The 23,101-nt window shown below is 39.5% G+C and overlaps 1 protein-coding gene across 1 annotated transcript in view; it reads right to left on the reverse strand.

Moving 5' to 3' along the window:
• Positions 1 to 1,739: 1,739 nt before the first annotated feature.
• ADAMTS5 (ADAM metallopeptidase with thrombospondin type 1 motif 5) overlaps positions 1,740 to 23,101 on the reverse strand; it is a 53,692-nt gene continuing 32,330 nt past the window's right edge. Inside the window, exons 4-8 of the mRNA XM_034793147.1 lie at positions 16,350 to 16,633; positions 14,687 to 14,870; positions 14,018 to 14,193; positions 12,360 to 12,535; positions 1,740 to 9,042 (exon numbers count right to left, since the gene is read on the reverse strand). Of these exons, the coding sequence (XP_034649038.1) occupies positions 8,472 to 9,042; positions 12,360 to 12,535; positions 14,018 to 14,193; positions 14,687 to 14,870; positions 16,350 to 16,633 (1,391 nt within the window). The 3' untranslated portion in view covers positions 1,740 to 8,471. The remainder of the gene's footprint in view (positions 9,043 to 12,359; positions 12,536 to 14,017; positions 14,194 to 14,686; positions 14,871 to 16,349; positions 16,634 to 23,101) is intronic.

Here is a 23,101-nt window from a genome sequence, read left to right on the forward strand (position 1 = left end):
CTTATAATAACCATATCTCAGTTTAATAAAATCTGGTACATAACAGATTTAAACTATTTCTGGGTTTGTCTTTTAATACTATTATTTATTAAATATAGGCATACTAAAGCCGGATTCTCACAGGTACGAATGGTGTAGAGGCCCCTTTGTTTAAATGAGAACCAGACCCACACTCTCAAATCATCTAGGTTTTGTACAAGACATGTGTTGCAACATCTAAAGTGCATAGGAACTCCTCCCACAATCAAACTCCCTCAGAGCCCGCACCCCCTCCTGAAGCCCAACTCCTTGCCCCAGCCTGGTGAAAGTGAGGGTGGGGGAGAGTGAGAGACGGAGGGAGGGGGGATGGAGTGAGCGGGGGGTGGGGCCTGGGAGAAAGGACAGGGCAAGGGCTGTGCGGGAGGACGGGGAGGCTTGGGGGGTCCCCAAAATTTTTAAAATCAAAATGGGGGTCCTTGGATTGCAAAAGTTTGAGAACCGCTGTTCTAATCAATTTAAAAAAATGATTTTATAAAAAAAAACCCCACAAACATGAATATAGATAGTTTTACGGAAAGAGAACCAGAAACCAATTTAGTTTCAAAGGAAATGTAATAACCAAGGAAACAGCAAAAAAAGTTTTTATTTTAAATTCAGTTTTAATAAATAGCAACATAACTGTTGGGTTTAAAAAAATAATTTTAGCTTGATAGTGTCCCTTTAAAGGCCAGAACTAGGCTATATTTATGTAGTGTGTGTTTTTGCTTTCTTAATCATTGGAGCATGCCACTCCATCTACATATCAGTTCCCTAATCACAGAGATGCTACTGTTTTCTTTCCTTTGTTATATATACACAATTCCATCTCCTCTGTGCATACCTTGTATGTTTCTATTACTTGTTTTGACAGTATCATATTTTAACTATTCTTAGTCTGGTTTATAGAAATGTGGCCTAAATTGCTTATTATGTATCTTGTTCTGCATGACTGAAGTCATTGGCCCTGCTCCTGGAATATGATGCTCAGAGACTGATTCCTGCACTCACTTGAAATCAGTGAGGCTCCAATAGGGCTCTGTGAATGCAGTTGTCCACCTACATTCATCATATTTAAGGATTGGGGCAAATGCGAGCTTTGTGATTGTGAACAAACACATAGGTGTTTCCATTTTCCACAGAACACACAAAAACCGCTATGGAAGACCCCAAGCCCAACAATACAAATGTATGATGTTTACATGGTAGAAGAAATGTATGCCTTGTTTTCTGGATAAGGTCAACCTCTTTTAGCTTGCATGGTGTTAAGTATCAGGGGGTAGCATGTTAGTCTGTATCCACAAAAACGACAAGGAGTCCGGTGGCACCTTAAAGACTAACAGATTTATTTGGGCATAAGCTTTCGTGGGTAAAAAAACACTTCTTCAGGTGCATGGAGTGAAAATTACAGATGCAGGCATTATATAATGACACATGAAGAGAAGGGAATTCTCCTCACAAGTGGAGAACCAGTGTTGACAGGGCCAATTCGATCAGGGTGGATGTAGTCCACTCCCAATAACAGATGAGGAGATGTCAATTTCAGGAGAGGCAAAACTGCTTTTGTAATGAGCCAGCCACTCCCAGTTCCTATTCAAGCCCAACTTAATGGTGTTAAATTTGCAAATGAATTTTAGTTCTGCTGTTTCTCTTTGAAGTCTGTTTCTGAAGTTTTTTTGTTCAAGTATGGCTCCTTTTAAATCTGTTATAGAATGTCCAGGGAGATTGAAGTGTTCTCCTACTGGAATTGGCCCTGTCAACACTGTTAGTCTTTAATGTGCCACTGGACTCCTTGTTCTCTTTTAGCTTGTACATCTTTGGGTTACAACTGGAAAATAGTCCACAGACATACCATATAGAATGAATATTTTAACCTAAGATACAATTTATATTTATTAATTTCACTGAAACCACAGAATCAAGTGTTTTAAAATTACAGCTGGTAAATTATACACAGGGAATAGTACATTGGCAAAGTATTGTCAGGACACAGTACAGATCTCATACAATGAAGTTCAAACAGATTTAGCCTATATAACAGATTATTTTATGGTGTAAACTGGCTGACATGGTAGTGCTCTATTTTGTTAATTCACCTTGATTAGTCATTTATCAAAAGAAAAAATAAATTTTAGTAACATATCTCTTAGTTTCCCAAAAGGTACTGGTATTTCAACAACACACTATGTAATGCCTCACTGAATATGTGGCCTCCGGTACAGCTTATTAAGAGATATGTGAAATTAACTAAAGACAATAATTATGTGATTTTCCCCTAGTTTTCCCTACGACACCTCTCATTTTGGTCCTACATGACTTTATGTACATGCCCCTGTGGTAAAACTGAAATGGATTATTAAACAACTGCCCAAAAGCATTTAGATTCAGCATATTTCCTGTGTCTCACGAGGCATTAGTAATGTACATTTGCATGACTTTCACTGAGTAATGCTTCAGTGATGAACCGTGTTCACTGCATACTTCATCACATTTTTATGTCAAATTGTGCAAACCAGTTTATGATACATTATGAGAAATTCTGCATTTAGTTACAATAGTATAAATAGAAGTCAAATCATTCCATGAAGTTACTCTAGATCTACATTGGTGTAACAAATCAGAATTTGGCCCTGTATATGTGAGTATACTGGAGACCCATATACCCGTCCATACATACAAAATACATTTTTATATAGACTGAGTTAATCTATACATTCATACAGATTCCTAATTGTTCAATTTTGAATAGATAAGATTTCAGCTGATATACACAGAAGTGTTTTTAATGTCCTGACAGCTATTGTAAATATCTAAGTAAGGAGAAACAATTGTGTGGCTTTTGTTTTTGACAATTAAAGCTGCAGTAGATAAAGAAGCAGGACAACAAATCTGCCAAGACATTCAGGAGAAATATTGTGTGTCAGGAAACAAGTTCTCATTTCATTCACCCAGAAGATTGTTATTCTAGTTGGGTTCTTCCAAGACTTTTGTGTCACCACTGAAAACTTGAATTTGCAACAACAATGGGCCAGATCCTGGAGCTATGTCAATTAACTCCAGCTGAAGATATGTCACTGACAATTTTTCTCATACTAAGAATCACTACAGGTGTGCACATTAAAACTCGAAATAGCTGAAGGAACAGTTAATGGAACTGACAAGCGTAAACATAAGCAAGTATTTGCAAAGGCACTGACAAATGTGTAGAGTTTCAAACTAGAGAACCAGCCTTATAAACAAGCCAATATTCTGTGCACTCATATGGATGGTTAACAACAAACAATAACCCTCTTGGGAATGCTCCTAGTGACGTATATTAATGCATAGACATGTGTTGGCAGCTATTTACAAACTATGCACTATCGCAGGGATGTGCCAAAAATAAACTCCCTGTTTCGGTTGCAAATTGCAGTCCTCACTTAGAGAATGTTCAATTTTGGCTACACCAATATAGCAAGGTGCTCCTTGCTCCTACCATTTCTTTGCGGAGGACAACATATAATTTTTCTTATCAGTTTTAATAAGAGGAGAATGTTTATCCAAAAAAGATTGCTCGGTAGGACAAAATGATTAACTCTCCTTCCCCACAAGTCTATTTTTAGAGTCTGATTCAAAGCTCCCTGAAATCAATGAACAGGCTTTAATTGACTTCAGTGGACTTTGGATCAGTCCTAAGTGAGGGAGAACTGTACACACTATATAAATGATACACAACTGAATAATTTGGACTAGGTTGTTTGCTTTGTATGGCACTAGCATTAAGCTGGAGTGATCAGAAGGTTATTTTGCATCATTAAATAAATGACTGTACAGATGTTGTAAGTTTGCTTACACTGCTAATTTCTCCTCAAATAGGGCCCAGTCCAACTCCCATTGACTTCAACTGGAGTTGAATCAGACAAATAGTGGAAGCAATGAGAGCTCATAGGGACATATTGTGGGCTTTTTGGAAAATGCACATTTGGATGACTTTTTTGTGTGCCTTTTTGAAGTCCAATATAGTATGCATGGCTAGAAAATAATAAAACTAAAATGAAGCAAGTGTTTCTGGTTGGCTTTTCATTATACCTGATGATAGGAAGATGATAGTATTGAACTACTAGTGCTGATGTGATTGGAAAAGTAGCATATGTCACTGTAAATCAAATCCTACAGTATTTGGGGTAAATTTTCTAAAAGGCACAAAGGAAGAACTTTTCATAGTGTCCACATTAAAGTACAAGCGGTTGTGCGACTGAACGCTCACACACCATCTCGACAACTCAGACAAATTTTACTGTTGGAAGCATATACACATCTCCCATTCATTATGGGCCTGCTCCTGCTTCCATTGAATTAAATGGCAAAACTCCCATTGACTTGAATGGTCAATGATTGAGGCCTCTAAGAGAATCTGTATGCGTGCATCTGAAATGAGAATCTGGCACTTCTGGATCAGTGATTTTTAGGTCAATGGGCTCTACGATTTGGTTGTTATGAGACTTTAGAAGCACATTAAGTAGATCAAGGAGCTTTGCACACTGTTTCACAAAAATTAAAAATCATAACTTCTTTTGGAAAGGAAAAATCTGGTAGCAGAAAATGAATATACATATATACAGTGTGTGTGCATATGTGTACACACACACCTATTTCATGCAGAAAACTTTCGTTAAAAAAACAACCAAACAAAACAAACAAAACTCAAAAGCAACCAGTGCTACACATCATGTAAACTCACAAAGTGTACTTTCCACACAAATACAAAGCATAAATAAAAAAAAGAAAAGAAAAGATGATAGCAAAACATTTTAAATATAGAATTTGCACAATTGGTAATTTTGTTAAATAAGAATAAATAAATTCATTACATCCATTCACATACCAGTTGTAAAAATAATAAATTATTTATTTTCAGTGCTGTGTTGCTTTTTTTACATTTGTGATTAACTCCCTAACTCCCCCCTTTCTTCCCCCCCCCCACTCCCCATGGGATAAAACTGTTTCCACAGGAAGGTGACTAAGTTGAATTTCTTGATCAGCTCAGATCAAACGTGATAACCTTTGTCCTAATGAAAATAATTATTCTAAGAATGTGATGTCTTATTTAGTGTAAGACTACCAAGTAATAGTGATATGAGTGGAAGACAATGGAACTGAATCCCAATACATCAGCTGTTAATTTAGCACTGGAGACACTAAAGGAGATTCCTTCTATGTTTCACTTCTATATAGAGAACATTATTTGGAGTTTTTGAATTGGGTTTCCATTAGCTAGAAGCATTTTCTGAAGCACTTTGGGCAAAACTCAGCAGTGATATAAACTGTGATGTAAAATATTAATTGAATACTTAGGGATTCAGTTGGTCAAAACATGAGTCAAAATGATAAAGTCATGTAACTTGCATCAAAATTGCATTCAGCAAATGCACAAAAGAAATGTAACTGACATGTGAAGAAAGCAGCTAAAAGGAGGGTGTAAAATAAAGCAGGCAAACTTACCTTACTTTTCACCATCCTGTTAGCTGCTTTTCTTGCTATGCCACTCTTGGCCCCCTCAGTGTGTAAATTACACTTGTTTTGCATATTCACTGAATGCTAAATCGATGGAATTTATACTATCTTACTACTTTCACCTGCGTTCTGGCCAACTTACTCCTGATGCCTAACTTAAACTATTAGTTATACCACCACAAGATTTGGCCTGGAGACTTCTAAGGAAGTTGCTCCTCTTCCTTTGAGTCCGCCCTCTCCTGCACCTGAGCAGTCCATGTTCACTTCATAAGTTTCCTCTAGCACTGCCTTTTACTGTGAAAGGTTGCCTCTGAGCAAGGGCCAAATTCATCTCTGGTGTAACTTCACTGATTTCAAGTGTCTTTGGGACACTTGCTCATGATGCAGCTGTGGGGAGAGATAGGGAACATTCCACGCACATGCACAAAGACAAATCTCACGCCCCTAATCAGAGTTTGAACCAAAGCCCATTGAAGGCAGTGAGCTTTGAATCAGTCCCATTGTGAGATTGTTGTCTACTCCCCCTCACATTTTCTCTACAACTTCAAGGGAATCAACTCTTGAACATCAGTCTGAAGATCTGACAATCCAGTTTCCCCTACTCCACACTCAGTTGCCCAATTTTATGTATTTGGCTATCCCACTAAGGTGCTACATGAGTTAGAAAAACTAATTTTAGTTAAAGGATGGGTGACCATGAGAGGGAAATATTCACTATTTGGTTTGTTCTGATACCTACTTGTTACACAAAACTCTAGGAAAAATATACATTTGATCTAACAATGCTTTAAATTTAGAATCCTTTGTGGTTTCATTTTCTGGAATTTGTATAACATCCAAAAAAAGTTTACTCATCACTGTTTAATATATGAGAAATATGATTCAAACACAACTGCTTGGACATTCTGTCTTCATAAGTAATGTAATTTTAGAAGTGACACTGACACTGTGGGCATAGTCTTTCTTTGTAATGAACAGAGATGGAAAGTTTGGATCTGAACTGTCCAAAAGTTTTGGGATGGTCAGTGTCTGTTTAGATTCATTTCATTCAATTCAGTGTAGGAATTCTAAAAAAAAAAAAATCAATATTTTTTGTCCAGGACCATTTCTAGCAATAAGGCCACACTACTCTTGACAACAGCAGTTGGTCTTATATCTAGTAACATACCCACACATTCAATTATCACAAATTAACATGTCCTGTTTCTATTAGTATAATTAATATATTGTACAAAAATAGACATTTCTCCAAGTTCCAAATGTACAGCTGTAGTAATTCTCTGCTATTTGAAAATGACTATCTGCTTTCTAGAGTTCAGAGTCCCAAATACATGCTTGTGCCAGCTTGAAGGGAAATTTCCCTTTTGGGCTTTGCAAACAAACCAGTTTCCTTTACTGACTTACTGGTGATGTCAAAGACTGAGATTTTCAGAAGAGTCTAAAGGAGTCAGATTCCCTCAGGCTCTTTTGAAAATCCTGACTTAAAAACAGACACCTAATTACATACACTCACACCATGTGGACAAACTGGTGGATAAGGTCTGGGTCAGAATCTATTTTGGTCTAAATCTAGGTTCTATTAGGTGCATCAGCAGGTTTATGTAGAGTTTAAGCAACGTTTATTCTTTTGGGGGCTTTGGATCAAAAGAAAGGACTTCAATGGGCCTTGGATCAGCCCACTATCTGTTACTTGCCTACAATGAAATGGCCTTGTGCAGTGGCAGATCTTCTGTCAGATAACAACGTGATCTGGAAAGAGTTGCTGTAAAACATTAAGAGCTTCTACCTACTCTGTGGAAACAGTCTTACTGAGACTGGTTATATCCACCACATCCTGACGTGGTTTAACTTCCCTGTGACCCTTAATTCTCCAAAATATGCAAGGTGTACAAAATGTGAATGACTTCTACAGCTTTTTAAAACACAATGAAACAAACTGATTTTTTTTTACAAACTTCTACTGGTAAAATGGATACCAGAGTTAGATATGGTGGACAAAACACTGATCAAATACTATTAACTGCTTGCTGTGTTTTTTGACCTTTTATAGTCTCTTCAGTAGATGTAGGTACATTACACATTGTTAGATTTCACATGGAAGCCATACAGAAAATAACAGAGAAAGCAGCTGAGAACAGTCTCAAAATATCTGAGTTATCTGAACTGTAATTTTTGGTTCTATAACTTGCTTCTACAAAATAATATATGCCTTTATTTTATTTAAAGACTAGCAGCTATTGTTCATCTGCATGGCTGCTGAGATGCTCCCTCTGTGAGAATTTCTTGGAGGAAGAGCATTGTTTATTATACAATTAAGTTTTGCTGTCAGGAAATTCCTAGAAAGGAAATGCATTTCCTGTTGTCAGAAAATTGTAACAACTCTTAAAAACAACAGCAAGCGCTTTGTTTTCCAGTAAAACATCCACAGCCATTTCTGAAAAATGGAAGAGGTCACAATGGCTGCAGACATACTTTGGTCAATCATTTTGCTTATAGAAAGATTGTTTTTTTTTTAATGAGTAGAACCAAGTGATATAAAGTGACATACCAAAGGGAAGATATTTATAAACTGTATAAAATAAGCTACTGTGGTATCATGGGTAAGTATGACAAAGTTGTCTAAGGACATACTGTATTAGAGGTAGGTGAAAAGGGGGAGATGATTCTGTAACCTTCAAATATCCCATGATTGTCCATTCACTGGTTTTTCCTCTTCCTTTTTTGCAGACACAGAGGGCTTATAACAATTCTAATGTTTAGTTTCTGTGACATACTAAGATCACCCCACTGTCACTTAGAGCAGTGCACATCTTCATTTGGTCCAAATAGGCAGATTCTGCCCATAATTTGAGACTGTATGTAAGTATATTGAAGCCTTGGCTTCATCTGTCTAGGTAGACCTAATACTAGTATGTCAACAATGGCTTACTTAGACCTCTTTTTAAGAAGATCATAACCACAGGTTAACATTTTTTTAGTAAGCACTGCTTAAATGCCGATGGTCTTTGCGAGAGAAGACATCCTTTAGCTAGTTTTCCATGCCCATCTTTGCACTGGACAGTCCTGGTATGCCATCCTGTGTCGCATGTTCGAGAACAAGAAAGCCAAGGTCCAGTCACCCACTGTGGCTGCGTGAGTTGTGGTGTTACTTTATTACTGTTGCTATTGCTCGTGACATAGTTAGTCATCTGCGTTTGCTTCTTTGGCACAAAGAAACTGTAACGGACATCCACTGCTTTAGTTAGGTCAGTGGCAAGAATCTGTACTATAAGAATCTCCTTTGTGGCAGAATGTCCCATTGCATGCAAGAAATCATCCTTGTGACTCCAGCCACTATAGTTCATGACAGTTCCATTGAGGTCAATGATTGTTTCCGAAGTGGAGATCATGTATTTTCCATTGACAAGATACTCACCATTTTTCCTCTTCAGGGCCAGGTAAGCTGTGAATCTGTTCTGGTCTTTAGACTTGAACTGCCGCACTTTGATGTGAGTTGCCCCTATGGGTATTTTCACTATATCCGTGTAGCCCTTACTGCAAGGAGGAAAGGAGCATGTTAAGTAGCTAGTGAGAAAAAAATGGACATGCTTTGAGGTCCTAATTCAAAGCTCATTGAAGTCAATAGAAAGTCACCTGTTGACTTCAATGGGCTTTGGATCAGGCCTTGAAAGCAGTCAGCTTGAGGCCCATCTCAGATTGATGCTATCCAATTACTTTTTAACATGTTGTTCATTATATTTTTTTAATTCATTTTTATGTCCTTGAAAAAAATTCACTGCACTTACTTCAAAGGACTTAATCTTTGGTTTCAGTACTAATTTTATATGAATTGGATTCAAGAAGAATGAACAATAACTAACACTTTATATACCTGAAGCTTATGTATTTGCACATAAGAAGGGAGATATGAAATCTGAAGCACATTAGGTCTGCCAAGGAAAGCTAAAAAGATATGCATCGGGAGCAGGTAGAGTCTTACAGCTGAGTCTCTGTAGCAGTCCTCACTCCCCATGCAGAGCATCCATCCCAATCACCTTCCTATCCCTGATACCCCAAACTTCCATTGCTGCTTGCTCCCCCACTCCCCATGCAGCTCTAACCCCTTCAAACTGAGTTTCTGCCACCTCTGTATGCATTGGTTACAGCTGTTTCATACTGCCTTTGCTATAATGATGATTAAGGAAAGAGTGAGCAAGCTAACAGCTGGGTAAGGTACCTTGGGAACATTTAAAAATAATCTTGATCACTGAGAAAAAACTGTGTTTCCTTTGAAACTTCATACAGCTAAAGGTTAATTGCAAAATGTCTAATGAAAGGCACGGCCAAATGCTTAATTCAGATAATTACAGCACCTTTACTTCATTTGTCAACCACTACTTGCAAGGTATCTTATTTCAATTCAGATTTAGAAAGAGATGTCTAATTCTTATACTCAAGGTCACAAGCATTCAGAATTGTAGGCTCTCTAGAATATTTAATATCTCAAGAGGGATACAATACATCTAGAGAAATAATAAATACGTCATTATAAACTACTAGCTGGACTGTCGATACATTTATTTTCATTTATAAATCTCTGACAAATAAGCTGATGCTGGAAGTATCACATTTGTGTTTGAAAAGGGCAGTGTAATATCTTTTTAAAGTAAAAGGAAGGGGTTATGAGAAAATGTGATAAAAATATAAAAAATGAAGACGTCTCCCTGGGAGCCAGTTAGCTGACAGGCTGCTATGTTTATGAAGTTTTGAGTATTTATGTAAAGATTAAGTAACTGTGCTACTCTAGACTAAGTACTTGTATTATTCCATTGTTTTGCTGGAATAACTAATGATTAAAATCGAGTTACACTGCCAGGAGTAATGCAGTACAGAATTGCACCATCCACCACTGCAGGAAATATTTATATAAAATACATTACATATTTACATAAAATACATAACCAAAAATCTGTGTTAAAAGAATGTTATTAAGGTTGCAAAGTCAAGAGCCCAAAAGTTAGGAAATGTCAGTATTAAGGTTGCTCATGGAAAAAACAGTATGTGATCATATAATTAAAGACTGTATCATAATGCAAAGACACAAGATTACACAGATAGTCTTAATTCTGGCATTTTCTAACTTCTGAGTACTTGATTTTGCAACCTTAAAGTTCTTTAACATTAAAAAAACCCCTAGAAAATTACATTAAAAATTAAGAAAAAAGGCATAAACAAATTGTACATTATTATGAGATTTTTTTATAATGGGAATTATTAGATAAATTTAATATAAGGGATGTTACTGTTCCCCTTATAAACAGAAAAACAACATCCACTGTTTTACTGTGAAGGATATACTGGTGGGAAAGAAACTAATAATACCATTGAGAACAGTAATAATTCTGTCTTTTCTGTGACAAAGAGATATTTTTTTTAAACGGAGGGTTTTCTTTTAAATTAACGATTGTATTTGTAGTGATGGTGGTAAAATTTTGATCAACAACTTGCGGTAAATATTTTTAATTGAATAAAAAATCCATCCTTGGTGGCCAGCATTGATCACAACTGTTCAGCTGCCTGGGAAATAAGGGCACCAAAGGTTGACTGATTTGGTGTCCATAGGTAGAGAGTGATATACAGACAATGAGATATTAAAGGCAATATGCTTGATTTGAGCACATGATTATAGAGGGATGTAATTTGCAACCATGCCTCCAAACTGCACCTAACCTAGCCAGGGGTAAGTAATAGTGCCAGCCCTCCAACAGAGTTGAACAGTTTTAAATTCAATTTGTGACTCCATAGGACCCTCACAAGCACAGGTCACCTGGGAAATGCACCATATCAGTGCATCACTTGACTGTTCCAGCCCCAACCCTTTCTGATTGGTTCCCCACATTCTAGGGGATATTAACCTGGCTCCAGGCCCTCTGGTACATCGATGGTTACAGGTAGCTTGTAAAAATATGCCCCTATTCCGGGCAAATTTTCCATTGCTGGGGCTGCAGCCTAGGTTCTCTATCAGAACCTCAGAAGTGAATTGGGTGCAATGTTTTTCTCTGATTATTACATAGCCTGGGTAGTGTTAGGAAGCTTGTTTTAAACATCTGAGAAGTGCAATAAAACTTAGGAAATGCACCTGTCTGGGATGTCTTATATGAATAAAATTCATGAATAGAAATCTGGCACCCAGTCAGACTTGTGCCTTTACAAGGTCTTATGAGTAAGGCTAAGTTCTAGTCACAGGTATTTTTAGTAAAAGTCACAGACAGGTCACGGGCAGTAAATAAAAATTCATGGTCCATGACCAGTCCATGACTTTTACTAAAAATACCAGTGAATAAAACTTGGGGGGGAGGGGGCTGCCCGGGGGCCTTGTGGGTGCTGGGGCTCCCGGCCAATGGCAGGTGCGAAGCCACCGCTCTGGGCGGAGGCAGCACCCTGAGCTGCCTGGCCACGCCTCCGCCTAGCAGCTGAGCAAGGGGGATGTCGCTTCTTCCTGGGAGCCCCCCAGGTAAGCACCGCCCAGAGCCCGCCTCACCCTGTCCTGAGCCCCAACCCCCTGCCACTCCCCCCCCACACCCAAACTCTGCTGCTGCCTGAGACTTCCCCAGCAGTGGCCAGTGCACCTGAGCGGCCCCTAAACCAGACACACCGGCCACTGCTGAAATCACGGAGGTCATGGAAAGTCACAGAATCTGTGACCTCCGTGACCTCCATGACAAACTCGCAGCCTTACTTATGAGCAGTACTTTTACTTCTAACTTAGACACATCTATTCAGTAAGCTTCATTTGCATCTATAGTTATTAATGCCTGATAATAATTCTGCTTGCACAAAAGGGTACAATTATTTCCATACAAAATGATTACCTCTTTTTATTAAAGGTTCCCATGACTTTCGTGCAGCTGGAATTGTCTCCTCCACACACCCCACACTTGTCATATTGGAGCTTTGAACCGATGATGCCATCACAACCAGTTCTAATGCATCTTCCCCGGACACATACTGAATTACTGTATGGCCTACATTCAGTTCCGTCAGTCACCTATGGAATTAAGTCTTTGTTAGTTAAAACTGTAAAAGAAAAAAGATTTGCTTTTTGATTGGCAAGCACAGTATACCTACTGTGAATTATCTAAAGCTGTACTATAAAGGAGCAATTACTCAGTGTGTTTTTTAACAGTGCCCTCTGCATGTGTGAATTCTAGTTCACACTTTTCTGCTTGCTTGGCATTTGGTGTGATGATTAACAGAATACAGTTCTTATTCTGCCAGCCAGGACTGATGCAATCTAACCCTCAGCAGAAACATTAACAAAGGGCCACAGGCATCTGCCATATGGCTCTTCTGTTTACCCTAAGGCACTAAATCAGAAGTTCTGATTTAAGGATGATTTTATGAACAGTGATACTTTGCACTTATAAAAAGAACCGGAGTATTTGTGGCACCTTAGAGACTAACAAATTTATTTGAGCATAGGCTTTTGTGGGCTACAGCCCACTTCATCAGATGCATAGAATGGAACATATAGTAAGAAGATATATATATACATACAGAGAACATGAAAAGGTGGAAGTTGCCATACCAACTCTAAGAGGCTAATTAATTAAGATGAGTTATTATCAGCAGGAGAAAAAAAAACTTTTGTAGTGATAATCAAGGTGGCCAGTTTCAAACAGATGGCAAAAAGGTGTGAGGATACTTAACATGGGGGAATAGATTCAATGTGTGTAATGGCTCAGCCATTCCCAGTCTCTATTTAAACCTAAGTTGATGGTATCTTGTTTGCATATTAATTCAAGTTCAGCAGTTTCTCATTGGAGTCTGTTTTTGAAGCTTCTCTGTTGCAAAATTGCCATCTTTAAGTCTGTTACTGAGTGACCAGAGAGGCTGAAGTGTTCTCCTACTGGTTTTTGAATGTTATGATTCTTGATGTCAGATTTGTGTCCATTTATTCTTTTGCATAGAGACTGCACTTATAGACAGACTTTCATCTGACCATCTCAAAGGACTTTATAAAACTTGAATTAATTCTGCCTCAGAACATCTAGAGGAAGAAAGGCACATAACTAAGGGATACATAGGAATCACTTCACTCTTGAGTCTACCATGTCAGATATCATAAACTCTGATCATTGTTCACATAACAGACCATTGGGTTTAAGTGAGCTATTCTGGATTCATATCAATGCAACTTGGAACAAAATTTAGCAGTTTGCAGACAGACAAAGCAATTTCTTTCAACTAGAAAGACCGCAATGTGCACTGCCATCTATAAATAGAAAAACCTTTTTACCTACTATTGATGTGAAAGCAGTACTGACTGAATTAGCAAACACAATTTCATGTGCATGCACATGTTAAGATGTGGAAAACTGACTAATTTTAGAGGTCAATTCTGGCCAATGCTCTTCTGGAACATATGATTAAACAAAAGGTATTCTTCTCCTTGATACAGCCTAGCTACAGAGCTTTCCAAAATACCCTTCAGAGCCTGGCACTGAAATTGTCACTGAAGGTACATTACCTTTGGAGAAAACACGACGTAGTAACCCGTCCCTTTGGCTCGGCAGGTGAGCTTGCACACATCTCCAAGAAGCACTCCAGCATACTTAGGGACCCATTCAACAAACGTTTTGACACCCTTTGCATCAGACTGATAGCCATTTCTTGCTTCACATTGTTCTTGTCGAAAGGCTTTAGCTGGAGAATTATCATTCATCTCATTAGTGTTTATCATAGGATATACTGCAAATGTCAGTATGCACAGCTACCTTCTTTGGTCTTGTGATACCATATTTAATTCACACCATTCCTCATCCTTGCCCCAACACTTGTTAATGGCCTTTGAAAATCCTCTGACTCTTTTATTTTGGCAATGCTCCCATGGCATTATAAGCATCTTAATGACAAAACTCTGCTCATCTGGTTCATTTCTCCAGAACAGGGTTGCTGTTTATGGAATCCTCCTGTCAGTAGGCATCATCTCTTTGCAGGGTTAATTATGCTTTTGAATTTAAACTGTGTTATAGTGACTTTGTTATCACTTGTTGCTAATGTTTCCACATTGTGTACATTTGAGGGAAGCTATAATGGACACCATCTTCTTTTTTTTTCTCCTATGTAGGTTAGTATTTACCATATAACAGGAACAAAGGCTGTAAAGTCAAGCAGCTTTTACTGCTGCAGAACATACCATTTGCTGGGCAGGACGCGACGTTGCAGGAGCGATAGATGGCCCTCTTTCCAGTGCAGTATCGCCCGTTGTTTCTAGGAGCTGGGTTGTTGCAGTGACGATAGGCAAACTGAACTCCTCCACCACATGTTCGGGAGCACTGTCCCCACGGGCCCCAGGAACCCCAGTTACCGTGGTTTGAAGCCTAGAACACATGAAACAGTGGGATGTGAAAAGATGATCCAAACCTGAATGAAGATACTATATCTCAAAAGCACAGATACTTGTCCCCAAAATGGCAGATGTTTTTCCTCTTGTTTAAACTGGGGATCTCCTCATATTAGGACGTGGAGTAACTCTTAGAAACTCTTCACTTGCAGTCATATCCATTTACTGCCCTTGATCTTCATGTAGGTGGCATGATGTCTGGGGGAGTTCTGGATGTGGGTCAAGGACAGTATATGGCCTAACTCTACAGAACCAAATTCTACCCATTTCACTGTGGGGACACACTTCAATTTAAAGGACTCCTAATCACATTTCCATTCTTTCTTTGTAATGATTGTTCTTCCAGGGCCTCTTCACTTAGCTCTACTCTGCCTAGGTAATATGCTGCTATTATTGATCATTGTGATCCCTGAATAATTAAGTAGTACAGTTATATGGCACTGCTTGTGGTAAGGAGATATTATTCTTCATCATGGAGTCCTTTTGCTAATTATCGGTTATATAAATAGCTATGACCTGACCAACCTAAGCAAGATTATGTGACTACGATTTGCATTTTAGATTTCTCAAGAAATGTGAATAGTGTTCATGGTACCTTTACCAAAATCACTTTTGTTTTCAAAGTTACACTTCACATGCATGCCAGCCATATCACAGAATGCCTACCACATTGCTAATTAAATGATCTTCCTGAATTATATTGCTCTAATCTTCCCCTGTTAAGTGACTGTCTTTAATTTATTCAGCACATAAACAGAAATACAGATTGAATTTCATAGCTGTTCTAAGTTCATGAGGCAAAGGTATGAGCTGGTAAAACAGAGCGTGAAAAAGGAGTGCAGTTAAAGCAAATTCCAACCAGCGAGCTAAAGTGCTGAGAGGCATTGGCATAAGAGAGAGCAGTCAGATACTGTTTGCAGCTAAGCCTGCCACTCTACTAACTTGACTCACTTAAGAGAAAAAACTCTGTGCACAATGCACCACTTGCACTGTAATTATACTTCTGAAATGTATGCATTTTGTACTAGGAGGATGGGAATACGTCATTTGGGAAAATACAGTTATATAAAGAGAGAATGCACTTAGATTCGGCCAATCGCGGCTCCCACTGGCCATGGTTCACCGCTCCAGGCCAATGGGGGCTGCAAGAAGCCGCAGCCAGCACATCCCTCGGCCCGTGCCGCTTCCCGCAGCCCCCATTGGCCTGGAGTGGCGAACCGCGGCCAGTGGGAGCCGCGATCAGCCGAACCTGTGGACGCGGCAGGTAAACAAACCGGCCGCGTCCACAGGTAAGCACCCTGGCGGGCCGCGGGCTGAAGGTTGCCGATCCCTGCTATAGACTATCGGTGTAACCCTGCCAATGCTACGTCCCTTTAACACCCATTACAATCAGCACATTGCAGGATCAAGCCTTCTAAGATTTCCCCAGGCTTTGGCCTTTGGAGCAATAACATACCGAATAATATTTCTTCTTCGTTTTGTCAACACATTTTCCTTGGAGGCAGATCCTTCCTTTCCCACATGGTGTCCCCTCCACAGCAGGTAGCTTCTTGGTCAGACACACCATCTGACCTTGGCGAACAACTGCACACCACAGACGAGAGCATACGTCCATGCCAGGACACACTGTGTACTCGGGTCCAAATGCCAGTTTGCACTGACGAATGGCATCGTACGTTTGTCCTGGAAGCTCCTCAGGGCCCAAGATCTGCTTTCGTGGTTGGTCGAGTAAACAGTTCCCTGAAAGAACAATCCAGTTTATTACTCACTTCCTTGTTATCTGTACTATAGGACCTCTAGCTTTCAAGCCAGACAGAGTGATAATGATTATGGACCTGATCCAAACCTCAATGAAGCCAACAGAAATACTCCCATTGACTTCAGTGGGCTTTGGATCAGGCACTGTTATTGCAACTGGGTTCTCTATCTACAGCACTCCAGGGAACCAAGTATTAGGGGGTAGCCATGTTAGTCCGTATCCACAAAAACAACAAGGAGTCCGATGGCACCTTAAAGACAAACAGATTTATTTGGGCATAAGCTTTCGTGGGTAAAAAACATCACTTCTTCAGGGAACAGGGTATCAAACTCTTGTTTGTCTAGCTGTTTATTTCATTTTGTGGTGAGCCCTTCCTCCCTGCCCCCCAAAACTTTAAACATTAGAACACTGAACTGCATTGAGGCAATTTGGGACTTGCATTGTGTTTCACTGTATCTGAGTTCACTCAAAGTGGGTTCCACTCTATTTATCAATCTGTGATTTGAGGCAGGATCAAGAGACACATAAAATAAGCAAAGCTGTCATTTGAATTTTGAGCCAGAACATTTGAAAAGGCAAACCTTTTAAAGGAAAGCCAGAAAACGCATGAAAAAATAGATTTGTAGCCAGTGGGGCCCTTTAAGAAAAAAACATCAGTTAAAAAAAAAATATATGCAGCATATCAAAGGTTATGTTGGTGGTAAATTTGCATTGGGCTCCTCATGTAAAGAATCACAGTTAGCCACTTCTGGACCCAGTTTGAACAGTTCTATTAATCTTTAAATAGAAAATAAATTAAAATATAAGATAGAACGCTGTTATTTGTAAATATCAAAAATCTGCCTGGCTCCCTCTCTCTTTAAAAATGTAAAGCACATTCACATTCTTCAAGAGTCCTGTTCTAAAAAAATTTTTCACACCACTGACAAACTCACATGCTGACGTGGGAAACTGTCTTCACTCTAAACTCTGTCATATCATGTGGTATGGGCATACTTCACTTATCCTCAGCCAGAATAACTTACCACAACCCATCTTGCTTTGCAACCAACACCAGCACCACCCCTGCCCACTCATGGGTAAAAAATGTGTAATATAAATACTTCACAATTACTGTAGCTTACAAAATATGAGAAGTCAAGGTCTGGCATCATGTTTCAAGACCTAGTTTAGAGGCTTTAAAAAAAATGAACAACAGGTTTCATTTCCCTCAAGAAAACACATTTACTGCAATTGTTTGCTTTCCCTAAAGACCACTAAGGGCTCTCAACAGCTAAATTCAGCCAAAAATCCTTTCAGCATCATCACTTATTTATTACTGAGAAGACCCATCTCATTAAGTTTGTTGCTCCGTTTGTCCCCTAGTGGCCTTGACTTACCCAACATGTTGATCTTATCTTTAGTCTGGACTACACTGCCTTTTTAAAAATGAAAACAAGGTGTGCTTCTTCTAACAGCTAGGCTGGTGTCCCAAGATAAAAGTCATTAAAAGGACCCTACTGTGAAATGTGTCTTGTAACATAAAATATTAAAGGCATAGTGGAGGGTGAGGACACACAGATGTTTTCTACAAGACAAAGGGCTGGGGTTTCTAAAAGGAAAACAAAAACTAGCAGCAGTTTCTGTCAAAAACTGTGTTCAGTAAAAATAAAAAAACAGCAAATGTCTGCCCCGTCACACCATTCCTGCTGATGGAGGAAGTTAGCACCACTTTGGGATGCTGACAAGAGAGAGGGCCAGCTTGTTAGACTTAGCTGTATTCATTACTATCAGATATACATAGTGCTTATCAAACTCTAACAGCACCAACTATTCCGCAGTTTGAAACATACGACAAAAATAATACAAAACTGCCATAGTATTAATACTCAAACATTCCTCAGCCCCCAGTGGCTTGTCTACACTTGAACTAACCACTGGATTTTAACATGTGTTAACTGACATGATTGAAAATTCTAATGCAGAGAGGACACAGTCATTTTAGTTGACCCTTGGATTAACCATGACCAGCTAAAATGATTGTGTCCTTCTATACACTAGAATTTTCTGTTCTCTTAGTTAACACATATTAAAACCCAATTGTTCATTTAAGAATAGACATTCTACATATGGGCCCTCATGCCCAGAAAATCAACAAACTCAGGTTTTTCCTAACTGGGTGGGGAATGAATTCCAGAGATGAGTTCTCTTTACTGAAAATGCCCTGTCTCCAGCCCCCGGACAAATATATCTAGGGACTATAAAGGTAGGCAGGGTGAGCTTCAGCCAGTTTCCAAGCCTCTATCTCAGCCAAGCTCTATGAACACAACCGCATTGTGACTGACTGCATAGTCCAGATCTGATTAAACAAAGATCTAGAATTACGGTACACGTTATTGACATTTGATGGCAATGCAGTCCAAGCCATCTCACTATCTCTTCTAGCAGTCTTACACACATGTTGCACAAGAGAGAATTGTACAATAAAACTCTGCATGAGGCAGATGAGCAGAGCTTGTAAACTTCTTGGGACAGAGACTCTCTTTGTCTAGGCTATGTATGGTACTGAACACATTGCCTGCATGCAATAAATAATGACCAAAAATACAGATAATCTGTACAATATGGTAGAGAGAAGGTAAAAGCAAATGGAAGGAATTTTCTCCTGTCTTCTGAAGAGTAACTAGGCCTTTTTTTCCACAATATTATATTGGTACCTTAAGTCAAATCAGTAACAAAGTCAGCAATTAAATCATGGCTGCAAAAGGAGAAGAAGGAGGATCCGGTGGTTAGGGTAGTAGGTATGTGTCAGAAGACCTCAGTTCAACTCACTGCTCCACCACAGATTTCTTCTGTAACCTTCGGCAAGTCGCTTAGTTTCTCTGATTCTTTGTCAGTAACATGGGAATAATTATACTTGCCTACTTCACGGGTGGTGTTGTGAGGATAAACATATTAAAGATTGTGAGATGCTCAAATACTGTGGTAGCAGGGCCATAAAAGCACCTTAGATCGATGGGGAAAAAAAACTATATAGGAAGGTTAACTAAAGTCTTAGTAAGGAAGTCACCTTCTTTTACGAAGGCAGCCTACCAATAAGTCCAGCAATTTGGATTTCATTTCGGTTTCTGTAAGTTTAGCTGTAACATGCAGAAGATGGAATGCTTTATTTATTTATTTTCTCACGTCAATGCTCACATGCTCTAGTTGTCACAGTTCATGGTTCACAAGCTCCTGTCTGTCCAAAGCAAAATACAGTGCTAGTTTACTATGTTCCAAAGAAAGAAAGTATCTTCTTCTTGTACAATCTCTCCTATGTTAGACTGCACATGACACCGTAAAAGCCAGAGACCAACAACCCCAAAGTATATGGAGATATTCTCTCTCTCAGAGATGCTACAGTGTGTTCTGCAAGGTATCTCCTCCTCTATAGTGTGGCAACTGCAGCTCCGCACTCATTATGTCTGAATGAATGGGTAGGTACCTCTCTCTGCCTGATAGCATTTTGGAGTCACGGTCTTTTCACCTGTCCACATTGCAGAAAGGTAACTTCTTCAAAAGAAAAATTCAGAGGGAGCCATCCTAAACTTCAGCCACCAGAAGTTGGTCAAGAGGGGAAAGGGTGCAGTGGGGAAGGGCTGGCACAAAATTATTTTGGGGAGCCCTGAAAATCTGATGTATCTAGGTCAGTGGTGGGCAACCTGTGGCCCGCGGGCCGCATGCGGCCCATCAGGGTAATCCTTTGGCGGGCTGCAAGACAGTTTGTTTACATTGACTGTACGCAGGCAAGGTCACCTGCAGTTCCCAGTGGCCACGGTTCGCTGTTCCTGGCCATTGGGAGCTGCGGGAAGCAGCGCGGGCTGCCGGGACATGCTGACTGCCGCTTCCCGCAGCTTCCATTGACTGGGAATGGCGAACCGCGGCCACTGGGAGCTGTGGGCGGCCATGCCTGTAGTCAATGTAAATAAACTGTCTCACGGCCCACCAGCGGATTACCCTGATGGGTTGCGTGTGGCCCATGAGCCGCAGGTTGCCCACCACTGATCTAGGTCCTGTTTACTCTTAATACACCCCAGCCTGCAAACTGGCTTCATGATCCAATAGGGTTTAGTGGCTGAAGTGACATCATTTGTATAGCGCATGCTGGAGCATTAATCTAAGTGGGAGCTTTTGATCTGTGATTTCAGTGAGTCTGAAAAAGAATAAATGAAAAGATTCCCATTCCTTGTACACCGAATGCCCCCTGCAACATTGTTATTCAGGGAAATTTAACAATTTAGACTGTTGGATAGGGTTTTTTTGGGAGAGGGGATTGATTTCATAGGTTACGTTTATCTTTTGTCAATACAAATCCTTGATTTAAAAATAGACGGAAGATCCCACGCACAGGGGATACAATAGAATGAAACAAAACTCTATTACAAAAAATGTCTTTGTTTAAAAAAGATTTCTCTGAAAGTTCAGACACTCAAACAATCAGAGTGCCTGAGCTTCCACAGGGACTCCATTATGATTTTGAAATAAATGGAGTAATGCCAGGCATGAAAGTGGCTTGTAGGTCAGATTGTGGAGCACTTCACCATTGTGAAGTGGAACTATTGGTGTTAGTGACTAAGTGCTCAGCAGGGTTAGTAAGGGCAACACAACCTGACCCAATCATGTTAAATGAAAGCCAGATTCTGAGAGCCTTCCTCACTTTGTGTAGTATGTTACTGTGGGAGAAGTGGCACCAAAATCTTGGGGATGTCTTTTGTACTAAGGTACTACTTATTGTGAGTAAGGGGATTGGAACATGGTCCTGAATGATTTTGGGCCCAATCCTGCTCCCATTGAAGTAAATGGCATGAGTCCCTTGGGCTTGATTGTCACAACTCCAGTTACTCTCCAGCTCAGATCGTGACTCCAGCCATGGGGTAGGGAGCAAGGGCTATTCACTATACACTTCCCAATGCAAGCAAATTGGCAGTGAGGAGAATGGGAGGAGCCCTGTCTTTGCACTCATACTTGTTGCCCCTCATAGAGTAGCTGACTGGGTTCACAGTATGGGGACAAAAGGGATGAAGTAACTTACTCCCTCCCCAGAGAAAGGTGGGGGGAAAGGGGATAAACTCTGGTTCTGAATCACAGTTCATTCTTTGGTCTGCTCCAGGCCTGACACAGCTATGTGATACAGATCTGCTCTTGCACATATGGAAACTAACCTGTTAAATTAAATTAATGCCAAAGTGATATGTACTATAACACAGGACAACCTTAGATTAATGGAGCTCATAAAATTAGGAGAGAAAAAATGAAGTAATTTTCCAGATATAATAATAGGATAAAGCATTTTGGACAGCCCTGAAATTAGCCAATAAAATATTTACTTTACTTGCTTAAAAAAAAAATCCCGTACATTCTGCAGGCATGCAGTACCTTTCATCCATAAGTACTGAAGTTACCATAACAACTTGATTCATTCGCTCAATTACGTATTTTTTATCTCAGTATTTTAGAATTTTCTTGGCTTGTTTAAGAATTGCAGTTGCTTTGCAAGCACAATGAACAATTTAAAATGCATTTAGGATTATTGATTATGCTTTTTTAAAAAAGCTTTGTATTAAGTAAAAGTTAAATAAAATGTTAACATACTACAGTGTATAGTATTTATTCAGGATCAGGTTAATAATTAAAGACCCTGACTAAAGACTCTGGCTTGCTAGCTGAGGAGCCTTTCGCCTCTGAGTATGCTAGCCATTTCTAAATAGCTATCTCGTTTTGGCAAGAGCTAGAATATTAGTTTTGTTCTCTAAAGTACTGTATAGTAGACTGTAAGATCCCTGGGGCAGAGGTTGTCTTTTTGTTATGTGTGTCAATAGTGCCTAGCACAAAGGAGTCCTAATTCCTGGCTGGCACCTCTAGACACTAACATGACATAAATAATAAATAATAGTAAGTAGGAGGAATGAGGCTTCTAAGTGTAGCATCTTCACTTTTTAGCCGAATATCTGATATCAAGTAATGAAAATGGGCATTAAAGGTTAAGCCAAGGTGTTCATGCATCTTTTGGGTAAAATGCTCTCTGGACTCTCTTCTTTAGCATTTGGAAACAAAAAGTAATACTGGGGTTGTTAGCTAAACTTCACCAACGTTCCCAGTGAAAACACCACTGACCATAATCCACCTACATTCTATCCATGCTTATCTATGTTATGCAGGCTACTCAAGGGGCTAGATTCTGCCAGCCTTATGGCTTGTCTATATGAACAGTTAAAATGCAGTGCAAGCTGGTGTAAATCTATCTTGTACCAGCCTGTTGTGTACTAACTGTCCATGTGGACATCACACAGTGAACATTCCATAGTGTGCTTTGAGCTACACCATTTTGAAACAGGAGTCGATTTACACCCCAGCTTGCCATGTGCTAACTGTTCATACAAACAAGTTCCTAGGCATGCTATGTACTACCTACTGCTTGCAAGTAGCTGCTT

This window comes from Trachemys scripta, chromosome 1 (assembly GCF_013100865.1).
Source record: "Trachemys scripta elegans isolate TJP31775 chromosome 1, CAS_Tse_1.0, whole genome shotgun sequence".
In the NCBI taxonomy this organism is placed as follows: domain Eukaryota; kingdom Metazoa; phylum Chordata; order Testudines; family Emydidae; genus Trachemys; species Trachemys scripta.